Source organism: Rutidosis leptorrhynchoides, chromosome 3, assembly GCF_046630445.1.
Source record: "Rutidosis leptorrhynchoides isolate AG116_Rl617_1_P2 chromosome 3, CSIRO_AGI_Rlap_v1, whole genome shotgun sequence".
In the NCBI taxonomy this organism is placed as follows: Eukaryota; Viridiplantae; Streptophyta; class Magnoliopsida; order Asterales; family Asteraceae; genus Rutidosis; species Rutidosis leptorrhynchoides.
Window position 1 is genome coordinate 103,330,187 of NC_092335.1, and position 17,832 is coordinate 103,348,018.

A 17,832-nucleotide genomic window follows, 5' to 3' on the forward strand; every position below is an offset into this window, starting at 1 on the left:
AAATATTCCAGGTTAACCAAAGGTTACCACATTTAGTATAACGTCGCTCAAGTTAATCAGGTCATCAAAAGATTTAACTTTATGTAAATAGAATTATGGTATTAAGTTAAGCTGTTGTGATTATATTTGTGCAAGTCAGTGTAGCACCTTTAAAAGAATTAAAGAATAGACTAATTATAGAGTCGTTCTTGTTCATATGGGAATGCACAGCCGAAAAATGAGATTTTAAACAAATCTAATGGATAAAAAAAATAGATAGATACAGTATATAACTAGAAAACGTTATAAAGTTATTAATCTTTCCATTTGGGTTGCTCCAGTTATACCATGTCTATATATCTTTCCTTTATTTCTTATCCAACTTAAAAGTTATGGTTTTAGGTTTTTAATCATGTAATGGCTAGAAAAATGGAATATTAGACTATTGATATGAGACGAATGGAGTATATAATTAAAGTGGTTCTAACCAAGTCTTCATTGCTCCCAAATAAGAACACCATGTCTATATATCTTTCCTTTATTTCTTATCCAACTTAAAAGTTATGGTTTTAGGTTTTTAATCATGTAACGGCTAGAAACTATTTAACAAAGAGGGAGAGAGAGTATATTGATGTTATTGGTAACACCTTTGTGAAATTGACTAACTGAACTCCAATTGCCTCAAGAAAAGGAGACTTGCAATATTAAAATATTACATTCCATTTCGATTGGCCCAAAATAAGCCATGCGTAACTCTTCATTCACAACACTTGAACGTCGTTGATAAGAAGAGCGTGCCAAAGAAAGGATCGAGTTTAAGAAACTTGTAACCTAGGGACAGACAATAAGCTAGATCGGATGGAGTAGGGGACCATACACATGAAAATAATGAAGATGATGATGAAAGGATATCTAATCGCCTAGACAAGACTCGGTCAGTGCAATGTAGGCCACGAAAGTCTCTTTCGCCACAAGACTTGCACTCACGTCTCTAGTTAATGACTACAAGTTGGAAAGATAGACCATCCAAACAAATAAGGTGTTGGTAGGCACATAAACCTTACTTCTTGGATGCTAGCTAACTAGTATGCCATTGCAGTTAGCTTAACATTGTAGGGGTCTAGTTGCAAGTAACAAGAGGACAAACCCACATCATTTGTTGTCAAGAAAGTAACTAATTTTGAAGATACGAGATAATGATCTCAACTTATGATTGAATTTAGACTTTTTCTTTGCAATATGACCAGTTAAAATAATCTTAGTATACAATATACAATTATACAAACCTAATTGATAAGAAAAAAAACTCAGAATGTAGTTAACACATCTTATGAGGATACGGGTTCAGTTTAAGCAGAGATTATCAACTAACATACAATTAGGTAAATCTGTCACAGTGTCACCCATAGACTGAATCCACCGTATACAATAAGATACGAACCCCAAACATAAGGGTAGGCTTCTGCATTCTCTTTAGCTTTACCATAATGCTCAAGTACCATCCATCTAAACCCACCACCAGTTAACAGACTAGTGTTTGTTAGTGGGTTTTCATTAGCCTTTTCCTACTAACTTTCATTGCCTGTTTGCCCACTCGTCATATGTTCGTGAAAACGTGAGTTCTCAAGTTCTCTAATTAATTACTTGTACACTTTCTATTAAAATGTGTTCTTGATTTATTTGAATGTTATAGTGATTTTCAGTGTATTTGAGGAAATATATTATGGATGTTGTGGGTAAGTTCTTGTAAAGTTATGAGAAACTGATAAAGTGATGTTGTAGTGACAGTGACAAAAAAGTGAATTTATAGTTGAAAGTGGAATAAAATTTTTTAGCCTAGTCGAATTAAACACAAGATGCATAACTATATAGTAAAGTCGTTGTTTACCATTATTCACTAACTCGACTCAGCATACTCTCCACATTTGAGAAATTTAAAATATATTTGGATACATGGATATAATTACGTGGATAGTCCTTGAAAATTACCTTAATTTGTAGATACAATCCTTACGAGATATGCACATGCGTCGACTTAACGAAGAAAATTACTCTCTCCGTTTCAAAAAAACTGTCCACCTTTCTATTTTCGTTTGTCCCAAAATTATTGTCTCTTTCTATAGGTAACCAATAAGTATCATTAAAGTTTCAATTATGTTCATTTTAATTTTGAAAATTTAACTTTAAATATAGCAATTAATTTATTAGTTATACTTTATAATTATATTATATGAATGACAAATTAGACAATTCATTATTATATCTTAAAACTAAAAAAAAAGTTAAAGAGGATTTTTTTTTTTGAGACGTTTGGAGTAACGACAAAGGGTCTATTTACCTATTCTCTAATTGTCGTAAGTCAACGGCATTTATGCCAAATTTGATTGGCTAATTAACTGAGTACTTTTAATTATTAAATATTAATTATTATTATTATTAGTATTAGTATTTAGTATTATTATTATTAGTATAGTTATAATTATATTATTATTATGTTGTAATTATAATTTATTTAAACAATATTTAAGGTATAGAACGAAATCAATCCCGCAACCACTCGCGAGTCATTGTAACCATTTCTCGTAATAACGCACAAACCTTTCTGCTTGTTTATTCTAAAATTGTAAATTACAAAGACCACTGATGCAATAATAATTAGGAACGGTACCCGCCAGTTAAAATATAACTACATGCATGTAATTATGTAATACCCTCTTCGTTCTAATTTAATAGTTACTCCCTCCGTCCCAGATTAATTGTCCCCAGACAAAAAACACACAGTTTTAGGAAATTCCACTAACTTTATTTCTCCACCAATGAAATATCTTCTCTCTCCAGATCCACCAATGAAATATCTCCTTTCCTTTCTATTTATGGAAGTAGACAATTAATTTGAGACATCCCAAAATGAAATACTGGACAATAATTTAGGGACGGAGGGAGTAAATTTTTTTGAACTTTTTCAAATTAACAATCACCTTTCAAAAATAAATTTTAATAACGTGATACTTTTATACTATTATATTGTTCACGTAAAATAATAGTGAGTTAAAAAGTAATGAATAAAATTATAAAGTAAAAATAATTTGAAATATGATAATAATATACTGTTTATATTATATATTTTTTTTGTCGGTACATTATTAAATGGAAGAGGAGAGTGTATTTACTAAAAAAGTTCTTAATTATTGAATTTCCCCTAATCAATACCAATAATCCACTTGTCAGCCACTGTTTTAGTTACAGTGAAAAGGGAGACGAGTATGTTCGTGTATATATATAATTCTCTATCTGTGTCCATATACATTCAAGCTAATTCTATATTCTTACAAAAATCTATCCAGTACTCTCTCAACCTAAGTTTTTCAATCACACATTGCACTTAAACTATGCCTCGTTCCTTTAGGTTCTTATCTTCTGCTAGTAACTCGTCTTCATCCTTCGATCAGATGTCGGCGGAACCGCCGGAGGCCGTTGCCGTCGAGTCCGACTTCGTAGTCATTCTCGCTGCTCTTCTCTGCGCTTTAATTTGCGTTCTAGGTCTAATTTCCGTAGCTCGTTGCGCGTGGCTCCGTCGCGGCTCAACCGCCACCACTCGCCGGAACCCTAGCCTACCAACAGCAAATAAAGGAATTAAGAAGAAAATAGTAGAAGCGCTACCGAAATTCGTTTACGAGAAGGAAAAACACAGCGGTGAAGACACCGGAAAATTAGCAGCCGTCGACTGTGCGATTTGTTTATCGGAGTACGCCGACGGTGACGAGATACGTGTTTTGCCGCAGTGCGGGCATGGATTTCACGTCGGATGTATTGATTTATGGCTGAGTTCGCATTCATCGTGTCCGACGTGTAGACAGGTGCTTGTTGTAACGAGGTGCCGGAAGTGCGGTGAGATTCCGACGGTTTGTGACGGAATTGCTTCGACGGAAACGGAACGGAAAAGTGGAGGAGCTGATGATAGTTCATGTTCGAGTGAATATCTAGCGTAACACGTGTTATTAATTTGGATGATGATTAAATAGATTAATTGAATAATTAAGTTGTTAGTTGTGTAATGATCATTTGGGACGGTTGTGATCATTTTGGATTGTAGCTACAAAAGAGTAGAAACTTTAGCTCCGGAAACATGTTGTATCAGAATCTAGAAATTAGGCACTACTCGTATTTTCTTTTTCTTGTTTTTTTATGGTTCCTAGTTTTAACTTTATTCGGTTATAAATATATATATTCTCCCGAGTTATTTTTATATTATCTGACGAATATTTATATTTATATATAGTAATGTTATACTAATAAATTTCAATTTGATACCAGAAAACAAACTACTTGCAGCTCACGGTTGCCAACAGATAGGTTCTAGATGGTGGATAAGAAGATTTGACATGTCGGCATAAAGAAATTAGCTTAAGACGACCGATTAGGTTTCAAAATCGAATCCAGTGTGATACTACGTAGACTAATGAAAACCTGTTGGATATTATGGATTTGGGCAAATCACCAAAAGGTAGCTTATGTTACTCAATTTAACAATTAAGGTCATTCCTAATTTGCCTAAGACCAAAATTGACTTCAATTTTATTTTTGCTAAAAAAAAGGATTACGTGTTTAAAATTTTTAAAATTGAGGTAATACGTGTTCAAAAATTTTAAAATTGAAATAATATTCGTCAAATTCATTAACGATCGTTAGTTAAAAGTACACAATTAGTCCTTAAAATTTCTTAAAAATTGTACCCATCATCCTCTTCATCATCTTCATAATACACGATTTGTTCTTCCGAATCAGGCACAAAAATACGATCAACAACATCAATCTAAAGCTCGTTCATGACCAGGTTACATAAATAGAGTCAGATTCATGAGGATTCGATCATGTTCATCACTTTTGATCCGAAAATGAAGATTGATCATTTTAGGGAGTTTTACTCCACCAAATGACGATCTGAGAAGTGTTCTGGAATCCTCACGACTTGATTGTGCTACGTGAATCATCAAAACAAATAAAGAAACATCAAATAATTCATAAAATCGAAGTCAAACTTTATTCGTTTTTGGTCAACAAATCGATTCGTGATTTCTGCTATGTTTCTGGATCGATTAATGATTGACGAGTGTTAGTATGATGATTTGCAACATATTTTATGAATGATTTGATTTCTAAAAGTGTCTGAAAATCGAGATCAATTTTGGTGTTCATATGAAGTGTTCTTCATTACTCATCAATGATTTTTGAGATGTGATGAAACAAAAGGTTGATGGTTGAATGAGATAATTGATAAATATGCATGCTTTGAACCAGTTTTTTGGACCGGAAATGGAGATTTCTATTTTAGAGGATAAGATTCGGTCCAAGATTGAGAAGTCCCAGGTATGAATTCAACCAGTTTTGTTGGAAGTTAATTTTATTTGTATTTTTCTGTCACCAAAACTTTTGAATGTTTTGAGCAAATTCAGAACTTATGTGTACACCAACATTGTTGATAACCGCCACCAATAACTATAAATATAAACTTTATTGTTCTTCGCAGGATTCTTCACAAAATGAAGATGGTAGCGGTTTTCGACGATGATGATGCAGGTGGTGGTGATGATGCAGGTGGTGGTGGTGTAGATGAAGATTGGGATGAAGATGCTGAAGAGGATTCATGGTGCAATTTTTTAACAAAATTGAGGGATCAATTTTGTATTTTTAACTAACGATCGTTAATGAATTTGACGAAGATTACTTCAATTTTAAAATTTTTGAACATGTAATTCTTTTCTTGAACAAAAATTAAATTGCGGTCTTTTTCGGACTTAGTCAAATTAAAGGTTACCTTAATTGTCAAATTGGGTAACATAAGTTACCTTTTGTGGCCATTTGCCCTGTGAATTTCATTGATAACTATCGATTTCACCTTTATAAATAAGAACACATAACTCTTTTTTTTTTTTTTTTTTTTACTTTCGATTTAAATAAATTATAAGTTACTCTTTTACTGGAAACAAGAAAAGTTTATTCAAATTCGCTAAAATATTCAAATTATTGTCCACCTTTGATTTTGCTTCTAACTTTTAAGGATTCTTGCAAGCTCATCATACTTTTGAGGTATAGTCTTATTCTCTAGACTATATTTTTTTGTTAAATTGTAGTCACTACTTCAACTGATTTTAAAATTACACTATAAAAATATACACATCTTAAACAAAGTATTATTAATACCATATTAGGCAATAAGATTTCTTATTTTTCTACTTAAATTATTTTTTAATTGTTAAATTTTAAATTAACACAAATTATGAATTAAACACATATGAAAATGAGAATGTGAACGATTAAAGTTGAAACGAAGAGAGTGATTTTTATGACATGGCGATTGATCTTACTATATCTAACGTATATCACCGTTGTTTGGATATCATGTTGTTTTGCAATCTAAGATGTCTTCATTCATGTCAGTCCTATTTTCTTCCTCTAATCGGAACCCTACATTGTCTTGTTCGTTAACGAGACTTGATTATGATAATAATATCATTTTGAAAAGATGTTTGTCCAAAGTATTTGATATGATTTCCTTAATAAGTGGGCACATACACGAAAAATCTAACGAGATATTTTTTATGGTACAATTGCTAAAACTTGCTTTATCCATATATTACTATTACAAGAAGTACATTTCAATGGACTTTATAGAAATGTTGTACAGAGTACCATATTAATGTTGCACATGTTAGAAATCAGCGTGGTGAGGTAAATCAATTTTAGAAGAGGATATTTCGACCTTCGAATTTTAAGGGCTCCTCAAACTCGTGTTTAGATATTTCAAGAGAATGTTCAATGAGTTTAGAAATTAAATTTAAAATCATAATATATATGCGTACATAGATATTTTCGCACTATGCTATAAATAAACTGGTCTACTTAAACTACTAACGTCCTCGTTAGCGGAAATATAACCAATAATCAATATTCATATCCTTTAAGGCGATCGAACAAGTCGTGTGCCCGTCAAACCCCACTAAGCGTTGACTCAAAACTCAAATTAATGTAAAATAGGTTGTTTTAGCGACCCCCTAACCCCCCACAATGTTGGTTGAGCCTGAAATATAAATACTTTATTCGGGTATACAATATGAGTGAGAAAAATCGTGTACTTCATGAATAAAACGACATAAGGTTGGAATTAAACTCATATATCTACTTTATATCACAAGAAGAAAAACGAAAACTGGCGACAAACTCTTTTGCGACGATGATATCCCGCCGCAAAAAGACTCACTATACTACAAGAATTTCACTTTTTGACCAGTAACAGAGTCCACCAATCAATTGCGGCGATACTTTTTGAGGGTGTCGCCTGAAAAACAAATAACGTATTTTTTTTTTTTGTATTTAAGATTTGGTTAAACGTTGAAAATACAATTACGTCTAGACTACATTTTTTTTGTTAAATTGTAGTCACTTCTTCAACTGATTTTAAAATTACACTATAAAATTATACACATCTTAAACAAAGTATTATTAATACATTATTAGGCAATAAGATTTCTTATTGTTCTACTTAAATTATTATTTAATTGTTAAATTTTAAAATTAACACTAATCATGAATTAAACACATATAAAAATGAGAATGTGAACGATTAAAGTTGAAACAAAGAGAGTAATTTTTATGACATGACGATTGATCTTACTATATCTAACGTATATCACTGTTTGGTATCATGTTGTTTTGCAATCTAACAGATGTCTTTATTCATGTCGTTCCTATTTTCTTCCCTTAATCAGAACCCTACATTGTCTCGTTGCTTAACGAGACTTGATTATGATAATAATATCATTTTGAAAAGATGTTTATCCAAAGTATTTGATATGATTTCCTTAATAAGTGGGCCTGTACACAAAAAAAAAATTAACGAGATATTTTTTATAGTACAATTGCTAAAACTTGCTTTATCCATATATTACTATTACAAGAAATAAACTTCAATGGACTTTATAGAAATATTACGGAGTAATGTTGGTCCCTTGATTAACGACAGGAGTATTGTAGAAGGAAGGGGGGGGGGGGGGGGGGAGGGGGTTGTAAATAAAATTCTTTTTTATTAAGTTAAATGTTATATCAATTAGGTATTCAAACAGATTGCCGTAAAAAAAGGTATTCAAACAGATAACTTAAATAGAGTCATGGATAATTTTCAGTGATTATTCTTTATTGATATAAATCACAAAGAATCACAACTGTTCTTAGCGGAATAACAGTTGGTTGATTACAGATTACACCTAGATATAGCTATAGAGGATATCCTAAAGCTATTACACGTTTGGAGTCTAATTAAATAAACTCGCACCACTATTTATTACAATAGTAAATACTTCTATTTATAGTAGTTCTTTTATCCGTGTAATTGATCCATTGGTACATAGGATGTCTGTACTTGTCTGAATAGTACAATTCATGTAGACCACTCAGGAAACTACTATGCTTGTAATGGAGCATAGTTGTCTAAGTGTTGTATGCTGCTACTAGCTATGCTGGTTCTTTTTTACTGGTTCACTTGATCTTCATGATTTGCTGGGCACTCATCCTGTGCTGAATGAAGAATACTGTCTATCTTGTACTGGTAGACCAGGCAACATGCGAGAACACTCGACACAACAACAAATGCTGTCTATACATAAATAAACCTATGATGGCTGCACATAACATTTTAGTGTATATAATTGTTGTTTTGTCATAATTAAATCATTAATTATTCTGGGGACTCAACAATCTCCCCCTATTTGATGATGACAAAACCTATGACTTATAAAAAAAACACTAAAGCCAGCACTAAAGGACCTAATGAAAATAGGCAGTAACTTTGTCCCTTTTTAGTTTATTTTGGGATCTTTTGCTGAGTTATCTATATCTTATAATTTGATATAATTTTGAAGATAAACTCATTTCACATTCATTATACCAATATATACAATAATTACAGGCCAGTATAATGAGTATGAAATAACAAAAGATACAATTTTAACAACAGAAGGCTATCTATCTTTAACCTTTTCCTTTTCTTTTTCTTCTTCAGATAGCTCTTCTTCTTTTACCTTCACAGCTCTCCAGCCTTCTGGAAACAATTCAGGCAAGTCTTCCATCTTGAATACAGGCATTAAGGAGGCAAGATGATTAGATTTCTTCTGTGTGGTCCACTCCCAATAGATTTCTTCCTCTTTGGCTTTTGAGCCAGTACTTCTTCTACTATTACTATTGGAGCATTTCCATACTTGGCTGCTTTGTCAAATAAGTCTTGTAACTCAAGTCTCAGTGTATCTTTGAGATTACTTTGACCTTTTCCAATGAAGTACTGCATCATTTCCATCCATTCATCAAATCTAAAAGTCCTCAGATCTCTATAATCTACCTTCTCATGAACATTATTATCCTTGCTGATACTGAAGGTCCTCTGAGTTCCTCTACGACATTTGATGATCTTACCAGGATTAGATCTTCTGGTCATCACATCAATATATCTGCTCCTGAAGAAATGATCAGATAATTCCCTTATTCTTTCAGTCTCCAGTGGAGTTACTTCAAGTACCATTTCAGCAGCTTCAAGCTTGTCTAGAGCCTTGTCCTGAGCTTTAACTATGGGTTTTGCTTATTTGATTGATTCAGCTTCATGAGCCCTATCAGCAGCCAATTTAGCTTCTTGTTCCTGAAGCCTCATTCTTTCAGCAAGTTCAGCATCATCCCTTCTTTGTTGTTCTAGTTGAATACTTGTGATGTACTCATTTACAGTGATGTTCAGGGAATGTGCTGCTTGAATCAACTGCCTGCCCTCATCAGTAACCATGAGGTTGTAGTATTGTTCCAAATCCATGCCCAGTTGCCCATATTCATAAAATAGTGCATTTTCCCTATCATTATGAAGTCTCCATCCACTATTCCTCAAGCACATACCAATGTCAATGTTGTAATTCATAACATCGATATAGAATTGTTGATCAAGAGGATGGTACATCATTCTGATTTGGCGTACTCTTTCTGTTCTCCTTGCTGCCTGTATGTTAAGCAATTCATCAATAGAAATTTCAAGCCATGAGCCTCCCTTTCATCTGGATTCATCTTTCTAGGATCAAGCTTCTTTTGTGTAGCTGGTTCATCTTCCTAAGTAGTATTATCATTTTTCTTTGGAGAAGATGGAGGATATGCTTATGGTAGTTCTGCTGTGCCAGAAGGATCCACTGGTTCATAAAGATGAAGATCACCCAGTGTCCTATCAAAATCAGCACGAATGACTGCTGGTAGTGGTGATAGCACAAACATTGGGTTGCCACTATCCCAGACAGTAAAATCAGCAATAGCAGAATCATCATCAGTTATAGCTCCCAGCTCATCCTCCTTTGTTGGGTCTTCAATTCTTCTCTCACCCAGCAGCACACTTCTGGCTGGGTCTTCTGTCACATCACTCCTTGTCGTGTCTTCATTACCAACTGACAGATTAGTATCAGTTGGTACAACTGCTACAGTATCTTCATCAGTTGCCTCGAATAAGGGCTCTTTCCTTAGGGGTTGGTTATCATAGGGGCAGATTTTTACCATTTGTTTGAAAATTATCATGGGTTCAGCTGATGGTTCTTGTGTAGGCAGTAGGGGAGTTATAGCAAGTTGCTCCCCCTCAGTAGCAGACATATTTGTCTCTAATGGCTTCTGATCATCATCAGATATATAAACAACTTCTACTGGCTGTGATTGAGTAGCTGGCTGAGTAGGGACTGCTGGTTGAGAGGATTGGCTGATTTTCATCATGCCAGCCAACCATTGTAGGAATACATTTGTTCTTTCTCCTCTGGACCTATTAGAATCCATGTACCTTTTAATCCCTTCAGCATTCATATTCCTTATTCTTTTAGCTCGCTCAGCATACATTTTAGCCTTCTTCTTGTCATACTTCTCCATAAACTTAGCATTTCTTTTTCTTTTAGCTTTCTTGTGTTGATCAATGTTGAGTAACTGGTTGTGAATTTCAAGAAGTTTACCAGAGAGACCTCTTCTATGCTCAATTCTCTGCTTCTTCTTTTCAGCATAGGTCTCAAACCTGGAGTTAAATGCATCATTGATATCTTGCTGCTTCTTTTGGTGTCTCTCCAATTTTTATTTCAGTCTCCTTTCAATGGTTTGAGAGACAGCAAAAGATTCAGCCAGCTCAGTAGAAACATGTTTACTTGTCTTAGTACCAGAACCAATATCATCCACATATGTGTCAGGCATGATGGGTTGAGATTCACCAGCAGCCTTAGCACCCGCTTCAGTATGAGCGTTGCTGGGCTTAGGGCCAGTTCTTCCTTGGACATTGTCACCATCACCATCAGCATCACCATCTCTCCTCTGCTGCTTTGGAGCTTTCTCATGCTTATGCTCCCTCTCATATTGTTTTCTTTTCTTTTGTCGTTTAGATTTCTTCTCCATTTTTTTGTCATCAGCAGGGGCAGAAGTGGAGCCTGGGGGAACAATGACATCGAGATCACTAACAGAATCAGGCATGGAATATGCAAAGTTGTTCCATTCAGCATCAGCAGGAGATTGGTTAGCACCAATATCAACACCATATTGTCAAAGACAAAGGTTGAACGTTCTTACTTCATTTCTAGCCACACCCATGGCAATTTGATTAACACCAGCTCGAACATCAACTTGTACATTAGCCATTCTGTGCATTATCTCAACCAGTAGAACATAAGCAGAAACAGGAACCATGTTGGCCATCTGCTGTTCATACAGCTCAACTCTCTCTTCCAGCACCCTACTCTCTTCATTCAATAATCGAACCCTTGACCTTTCAAGATCTAACTCTACTTGAAGTCTGGTGATATGATCAGTGTATTCATTATGAGAGATGATTCGCTGCTTAATCTCTTCTTCTTCTTCATAGTGTTGCCTGATGACATCGATTGCTAGGTCAGCAAAAGCATTGGTTTGGCGCAGCTGGGCTTCAATAGATGAAGTGGTAACATGGCCAACTCGTCGAATAGCTTCACCAATACAGTCAACAATGGGTTCCCTGATGGTGTTCTGTACATCAGGGGTGATTCTGGAAACCGTCCTGTACACGGCAAGGGTAGATAACCCTTCCATTTCTGAAACATCAATTGCACTTGTTGAGGGTGGTGCAGTGGCAGCAAGAACAGGAGTACCATTGTGTGGTGATGAAGGTGAAAGGTCAGAATCTGACTCATTACCATGATCACCATCATTTTTACCTTCACCCGAAGGTTTAGAACCACTAGTATCCTTATCAGCAGAATCAGCTTCATTAGCATCAAGATCCACTGGTTTATCTTTGGAGCCAGTAGTATTATCAGGAACTACTGTCTCGTCCTTACCAGTACCTTTATCAGCATCACCATCAGAGGAAGAAGATGGTCAGGAAGAAGCTGATGAATCAGAAGGTACTGGCGAATCAATAATGTTTTGCATGACAACTTTACCAGTATCAGGTACTGGAGAATCAGAAGGTAGCAGGAGACATACCAAAGAAGTGGTTGTATGGCTGCTCATTAATATTATCAAGTGTAGCCAGCCTCTCATACACCTCCTCTCTAGCTGGTTCATCCAGCTGATAAATCAGTTGAGCCAACTCCTAATCAGACAATTTACTGGCTGCAACTAAAGCACTTTGAGGATTAATAGTTAGCTGATCCACAAGGAGAGCAATTTTGGGAGCAATAGATACTCCCTTATACACAGATTTTGGCACAACCTCTTCTGGATCTGGTACTCGTGGAACAAACTCATGCTCTTTGGCAGGAGCAACAACGTTAGGAGTTTCAGATGTAACAACAGTAGTAGTACCATCATCCATTGAGTATCCTGGATAGCAGCATCAGGAGTAGCAGCAGGTGGTCGTTCATCATCACCTTTTAGATTACCAACAATTCCAGTAGGCTCAGTAATTATTGCTTCATCAGAAAAGATAACATTATCAGCATCCTGAGTACCACTAGCAATGTTAGTATCAACAACCCTATCAGCAATCACTTCACCAATAGTAGGAAGGGGTTCGACAATCACATCATCAACTACTTCATGAACAGTAGTTGAAGCAGCAACACTGGGAATAACAGGATGAGTAACAGAATCATTAGCAGTAATCATCTCCTCATCAATAGAATGAACAGTTGAACCAGCATCAACATCATCCCCAGTATCACCAGTAGCAGTAGACTTATCAACATCAATAACAGGACCAGTACCAGCAGCATCAGTAGGCTCACCAGTACCAGCCTCCGCACCAGTATAAATAATGTCATCTGCCCTAATAAGATCTGAAACAATGGAACATTTTATGTTAGCAATAGTAGAACCAAATAAATTTGACTCAACAATTGCATCCGATGTTGGTCTCCCGGACAAACTTGTGTTTTAGTTAACCCTTCGATTGAGACATAGTAGGGTGTCTGTAAGTGCAGCTGTGACTCTGCTGACTCATTGGCAACAAATGTTGATGCAGATTGTGTAAGAGTTTTAGCTCGTTTGGATATGTTAGTGTGACTCTTATCATGATCCAAGTTGTAAGTGTGCTGAGAGTAGCCTGAGCTGGTTCAACACGATGAGGACCCAGTTCAAGTCTTATTTGGGGGTCAAGTATGTTCTCTAGTAGTTGTACTCTCAGCAGGGGATATTTTTTGAAGTACAATTTTTAAAAAATGTGGAAGTGCTTGGTTAGAAGAATATGGGTTCCTATTCCTCTTAACACTAGTTTTAAAACCAGTCAGCTTGGGAGTAAAGGTCATACCTTTAACTCCACTTTCAACAATTAAGTCAGCAGATAAAAGATTTTGAATTATGTTAGTGATTTATGCTATCTGGTCTAGAGACGCACCAGGTTTCATATCCACATCCTTTTCAGGAACAGCAGTTGAGACTAGTGCTTTCTCCCATGTGGTCTGCTTGGAGCCAGCTTTAGAACGCTTAGATGTGTCTGTTACCAAGAAATGGATGAGCAACGGATTCCAAAACTAGAATTGTAACATCCTCAGATCGGGCCTAGATGTAAGATGACCTTTTTGCCCTTAGGCATAATTGTGTGGTTAATTATGCATTTATTTTAATTAAATGGTTAGTGTTATTTTATTATTTGGTTAAGACCAGTTTGTGATAAGGTTCACAGAACATGTTCGTTTATTTAATTTAGACTCCATTGAGGTAGTCAAATTAAGTACTAAAATTATCAGATAACTGGTAAATACCCGTGTGTTGTGGGGTATGGAGTTTTAACCCTAATTAAGTGTTTTGAGCTGCATCTTATTACCATTTTCTCTATCTCTCTAGAATTTTCTCAAAAACACTCCGTACCAAACTTCACCCTCACCATATCAAACCCTAAATCATTTGATCTCGAATTGAAGCTTGATTTTAGTGTCAAATCGTTCCTTGTGTTGTTGTGATTCTAACAAGGTAAAGTTTGTTTAATTTCGTGATCAAATCAGTGTCAAAATGGGTGTTTTGGTTAAGTTTTATAAAAGTGAGTTTTGATGTCAAAATTGGTGCAAATTGAAGTTGTTTGAGCTTAGATTTTGTGGGTTGATGCCTCAAAAGGTTTAGTGTATAAGATGTGTTCAGTTTTGAGGTAAAAAACGTGTCCAAAATCGAGATTTGGTGATTTTGAGTTGAAACCTGTCACTTTGCTGCTGCTGCAGCTGATGAACTACCTTCGGCCGATGGTCTTTGACCATCGACCGATGGTGACTGACAACCGACCGATAGTCATTGACCATCGACCGATGGTGGAAGTCCTTCGGATGATGAAGTTACCTTAGACGTTCGGTCGGTGGAAGAGACCCTCGCCCGATGGTGTGGCAACGGTCGGCCGATTGTGTTGGTCAGTCGGCCGATGGACTTAGGTAGTGGGAATTTTATTAAGTGTTGATGTCTAGCTGTTATGCTGTCCACGCGACTTATGATAATCAGGATATAAATTCTAAAAATGCATAACTGTTAAGTAGACTTTTTAGCGGCGCTTTTGATACTGATTTACTGTACTGTGCTGTTTTGTGCTAACGGACATAAACTAACTTGGTTTTCCTTATGTTCAGGTGATAAGATAAGGAAGCCGCTTAGTGATAGATTATCTGAGCTAGTTGCTGGTATTCGGTGAGTGAGTTTATCTCTGGATAGAGTATTAAGTAGCTGACACGCTACTTGTTCAGACCCTTTATATTATGTTTATGCTCAATATGAATACCATGGGTAGTTAGATATTGTCATGCTAGTTAGACGATTGCATGACTGATTATCTGTGATCTTATGTGCGCACTGTTTGTTGGACACCAACCGAGGAGGCAAGGTTGGGAACCCACGCGGCAAGGTAGGGTTTGTGTGAGGTCGACCGTGGTAGCCTGGTCGGGTAATGATGTTACTGATTTTTCAGTATAGCATAGAAGGACGCATGTGTTGCGTCTGGACGGTTATGCAGTGGATTCAGTAAAGTGGACTATTAGACTGTAGCCTGATCAGCTAAGTCGTGTGCTCGTACAAGCCGCCGATCCTCATATTGTCAGTTGTTGTTAAATGCTAGTTCAGGACGTTAGCATATCTGTGACCCTTGCATGTTCAGTTGCTTATGCTTGGTCTGTTAGATAGTATCCATTCACTTAGCAGTTGCTAATTCCCCCACATTTTCACCCATTGCAGGTTTAGGCACTGCTGGTTAGACGGATGTTGTAGATGGGTTAGAAGACATGTTTGACTATAAGCTAAACTCTGATGTTTTCATATCTAGTACTGTTTTATGTAACACCGTCGTTTTGGAGAGTTGTAATGAATGTTAAATAAGCTGATTTCTAAACTATGGTTTGTAAACATTAAGTAAGGTTATTTTAGTAATTACGTATATACTTCTGCTGTGATAAAAAAAATCAAAATCAGGGTGTTACAAGTTGGTATCAGAGTGTAGTTTAGCATCAAGTACGTGCGCGTATTTGTCCCTAAACCCTGAGTTAAGTCAAACATGTCTGTGGGATGGGGGCTAAGTATTTAGTAAACTAATAGATATCCACTAAGCTTTTGTGCAAGTGTTTTGTAGCACATATGGCAGATAACAGAGATGTGAATGCTACAAACCCGATCCACCCTAGAACGTTCAGTGCTCCAGATGAGGAGGATGAGGTGGAGGTTTACCAGGCTGAATATGTACACGAACTTGAAGGTAAACTCAAGGAAGCTCATGATAAGGTTGCTGAGCTTGAGTTAGATAGACAGTCGGGTAATGAGGATACACCACCAGGTTTTGCCACTGCTCAGTCGTATACCATACTGCAAATACACCAGAACCAGTACCAATACCCATTACAAAATCATTTCCCTCAGTACATCAAGCCACCATAGTTTAACAACCAGTACCCAAATCCAATGATGATGAACCAAGTCCAGCCACCCATATATTAACAATCGTTCCCACAACAGAAAATCCAACAACGGTTCCAACCACCAAAAAGATGTACCTTTAAACAATTCTGAGATTGTGGACCTTCTCCCTATTCAGGAAGTTCTGACCCAACCACTATTCTCAACTGGTTAAGAGAGGTTGAAAAGGCATTCGAGGTGTGTCAGTGTGAGCCATAATTGAGGGTGACTTATGCGAGCAGGTTGTTAAAAGACAGAGCTATGGTGTGGTGAGATTATGTGATAGCCAGTGTTCCTCCAGAGCAAGTTAGGATGATCACTTGGGAGCAGTTCTATACGAAGGTATGTGAATAGTACTGTAACGTGTTTGACATGAACATAATTAAGATGGAATTCCTAGAAATATGGATGACGCCACATATATCAAATAATGAGGTGATTGAGAAATACATGGACAAGTTAAGGTTTGTGCAACAATGGGTGCCCGATGAACAATCAAGAATTCAACATTTTGTGAATATGATCTTTCCAGAATACTGGACATTTGTAAGGTCCGCGCTGGCGTTATCTCAGGCTTTTGTGATGGCAAAGATGGTGGAAAGTGATGTAAGAGCAGCGAGGGGTATGAATTTAGGAAACATTGTATCGCGGGGTAGTCAGGCTACCAGTCAGTCAGGTTTTAAGTCTAAGAAATCGTTCGGGTTTAGACAAAAGGGTAAAGGTAATCAAGCAAGTACATGGTCTGGTTCTGGAGAGAGAGAATGGTGTAAAGGTTGTAAGTCTTCTCACAGTGGGCAGTGTTCAAAGGCAACGAGAAGATGTTTAAGATGTGGTATGGTAGGTCATGAATCTCAAAGGTGTTCCTTCAGGGAAAATGTCTGTTGGAGTTGTCATCAGCCGGGTCATCGTTTAACCAGTTGTCAGGCATCAAAGGACGTAAGTTCCGGGGCAGGGTCAGGGGCACGTTCGGCATCTGTCGGGGGTTCCACAGCCTCTAGTGGACAAAAGATAAAGAACCCGCCGACCACGGAAGCAAGGGCCTTGCAGATGACAGTTGAGGCCGCTACTAACAATGATGACGTTATAATCGGTATGTTCTTGATCAACTAAATACCTGATAGAGTATTGTTTAATTCGGGTACAAATAGGATGTTTATGTCTATAGATTTCTGTACTAAGTTAGGGTTACCTGCTACTGTGTTGCATGAGCCTGTTAGAGTAGAGGTAGCTGATGGTAAGACGGTTCCAGTCACAATGTATGTGTCTAGAGCTAGTATAGAAATTGATGGTAGACTGCTTGTTATGTCCTGTATAGTGTTGCTTAACCCTAGTTTTGACGTAGTGTTAGGGATGAACTAGATGAGCCTACATAAGGCCAACATCAAATGTGATAAGAAGATTGTGACCTTTCGTTTGAATGATGGAACCCTAGTTGTGGACCCGAGGGGAACGGGGTGGGTACAGTTTTTAGTTGATTTCTAT

General features: G+C 36.5%; 1 protein-coding gene across 1 annotated transcript; it reads left to right on the plus strand.

Annotated features, from left to right (window-relative positions):
* Positions 1–3,287: 3,287 nt before the first annotated feature.
* On the plus strand, positions 3,288–4,225 carry LOC139896600 (RING-H2 finger protein ATL8-like). The gene has a single exon (XM_071879242.1). It carries the CDS (start codon positions 3,369–3,371, stop codon positions 3,966–3,968), a length of 600 nt encoding a protein of 199 aa, XP_071735343.1. The 5' UTR covers positions 3,288–3,368; the 3' UTR covers positions 3,969–4,225.
* Positions 4,226–17,832: the final 13,607 nt, after the last annotated feature.

What these genes read in the sequence shown, in the direction of transcription:
- LOC139896600 (XM_071879242.1), top strand. Translation starts at nt 3,369, where the DNA reads ATGCCTCGTTCCTTTAGGTTCTTATCTTCTGCTAGTAACTCGTCTTCA.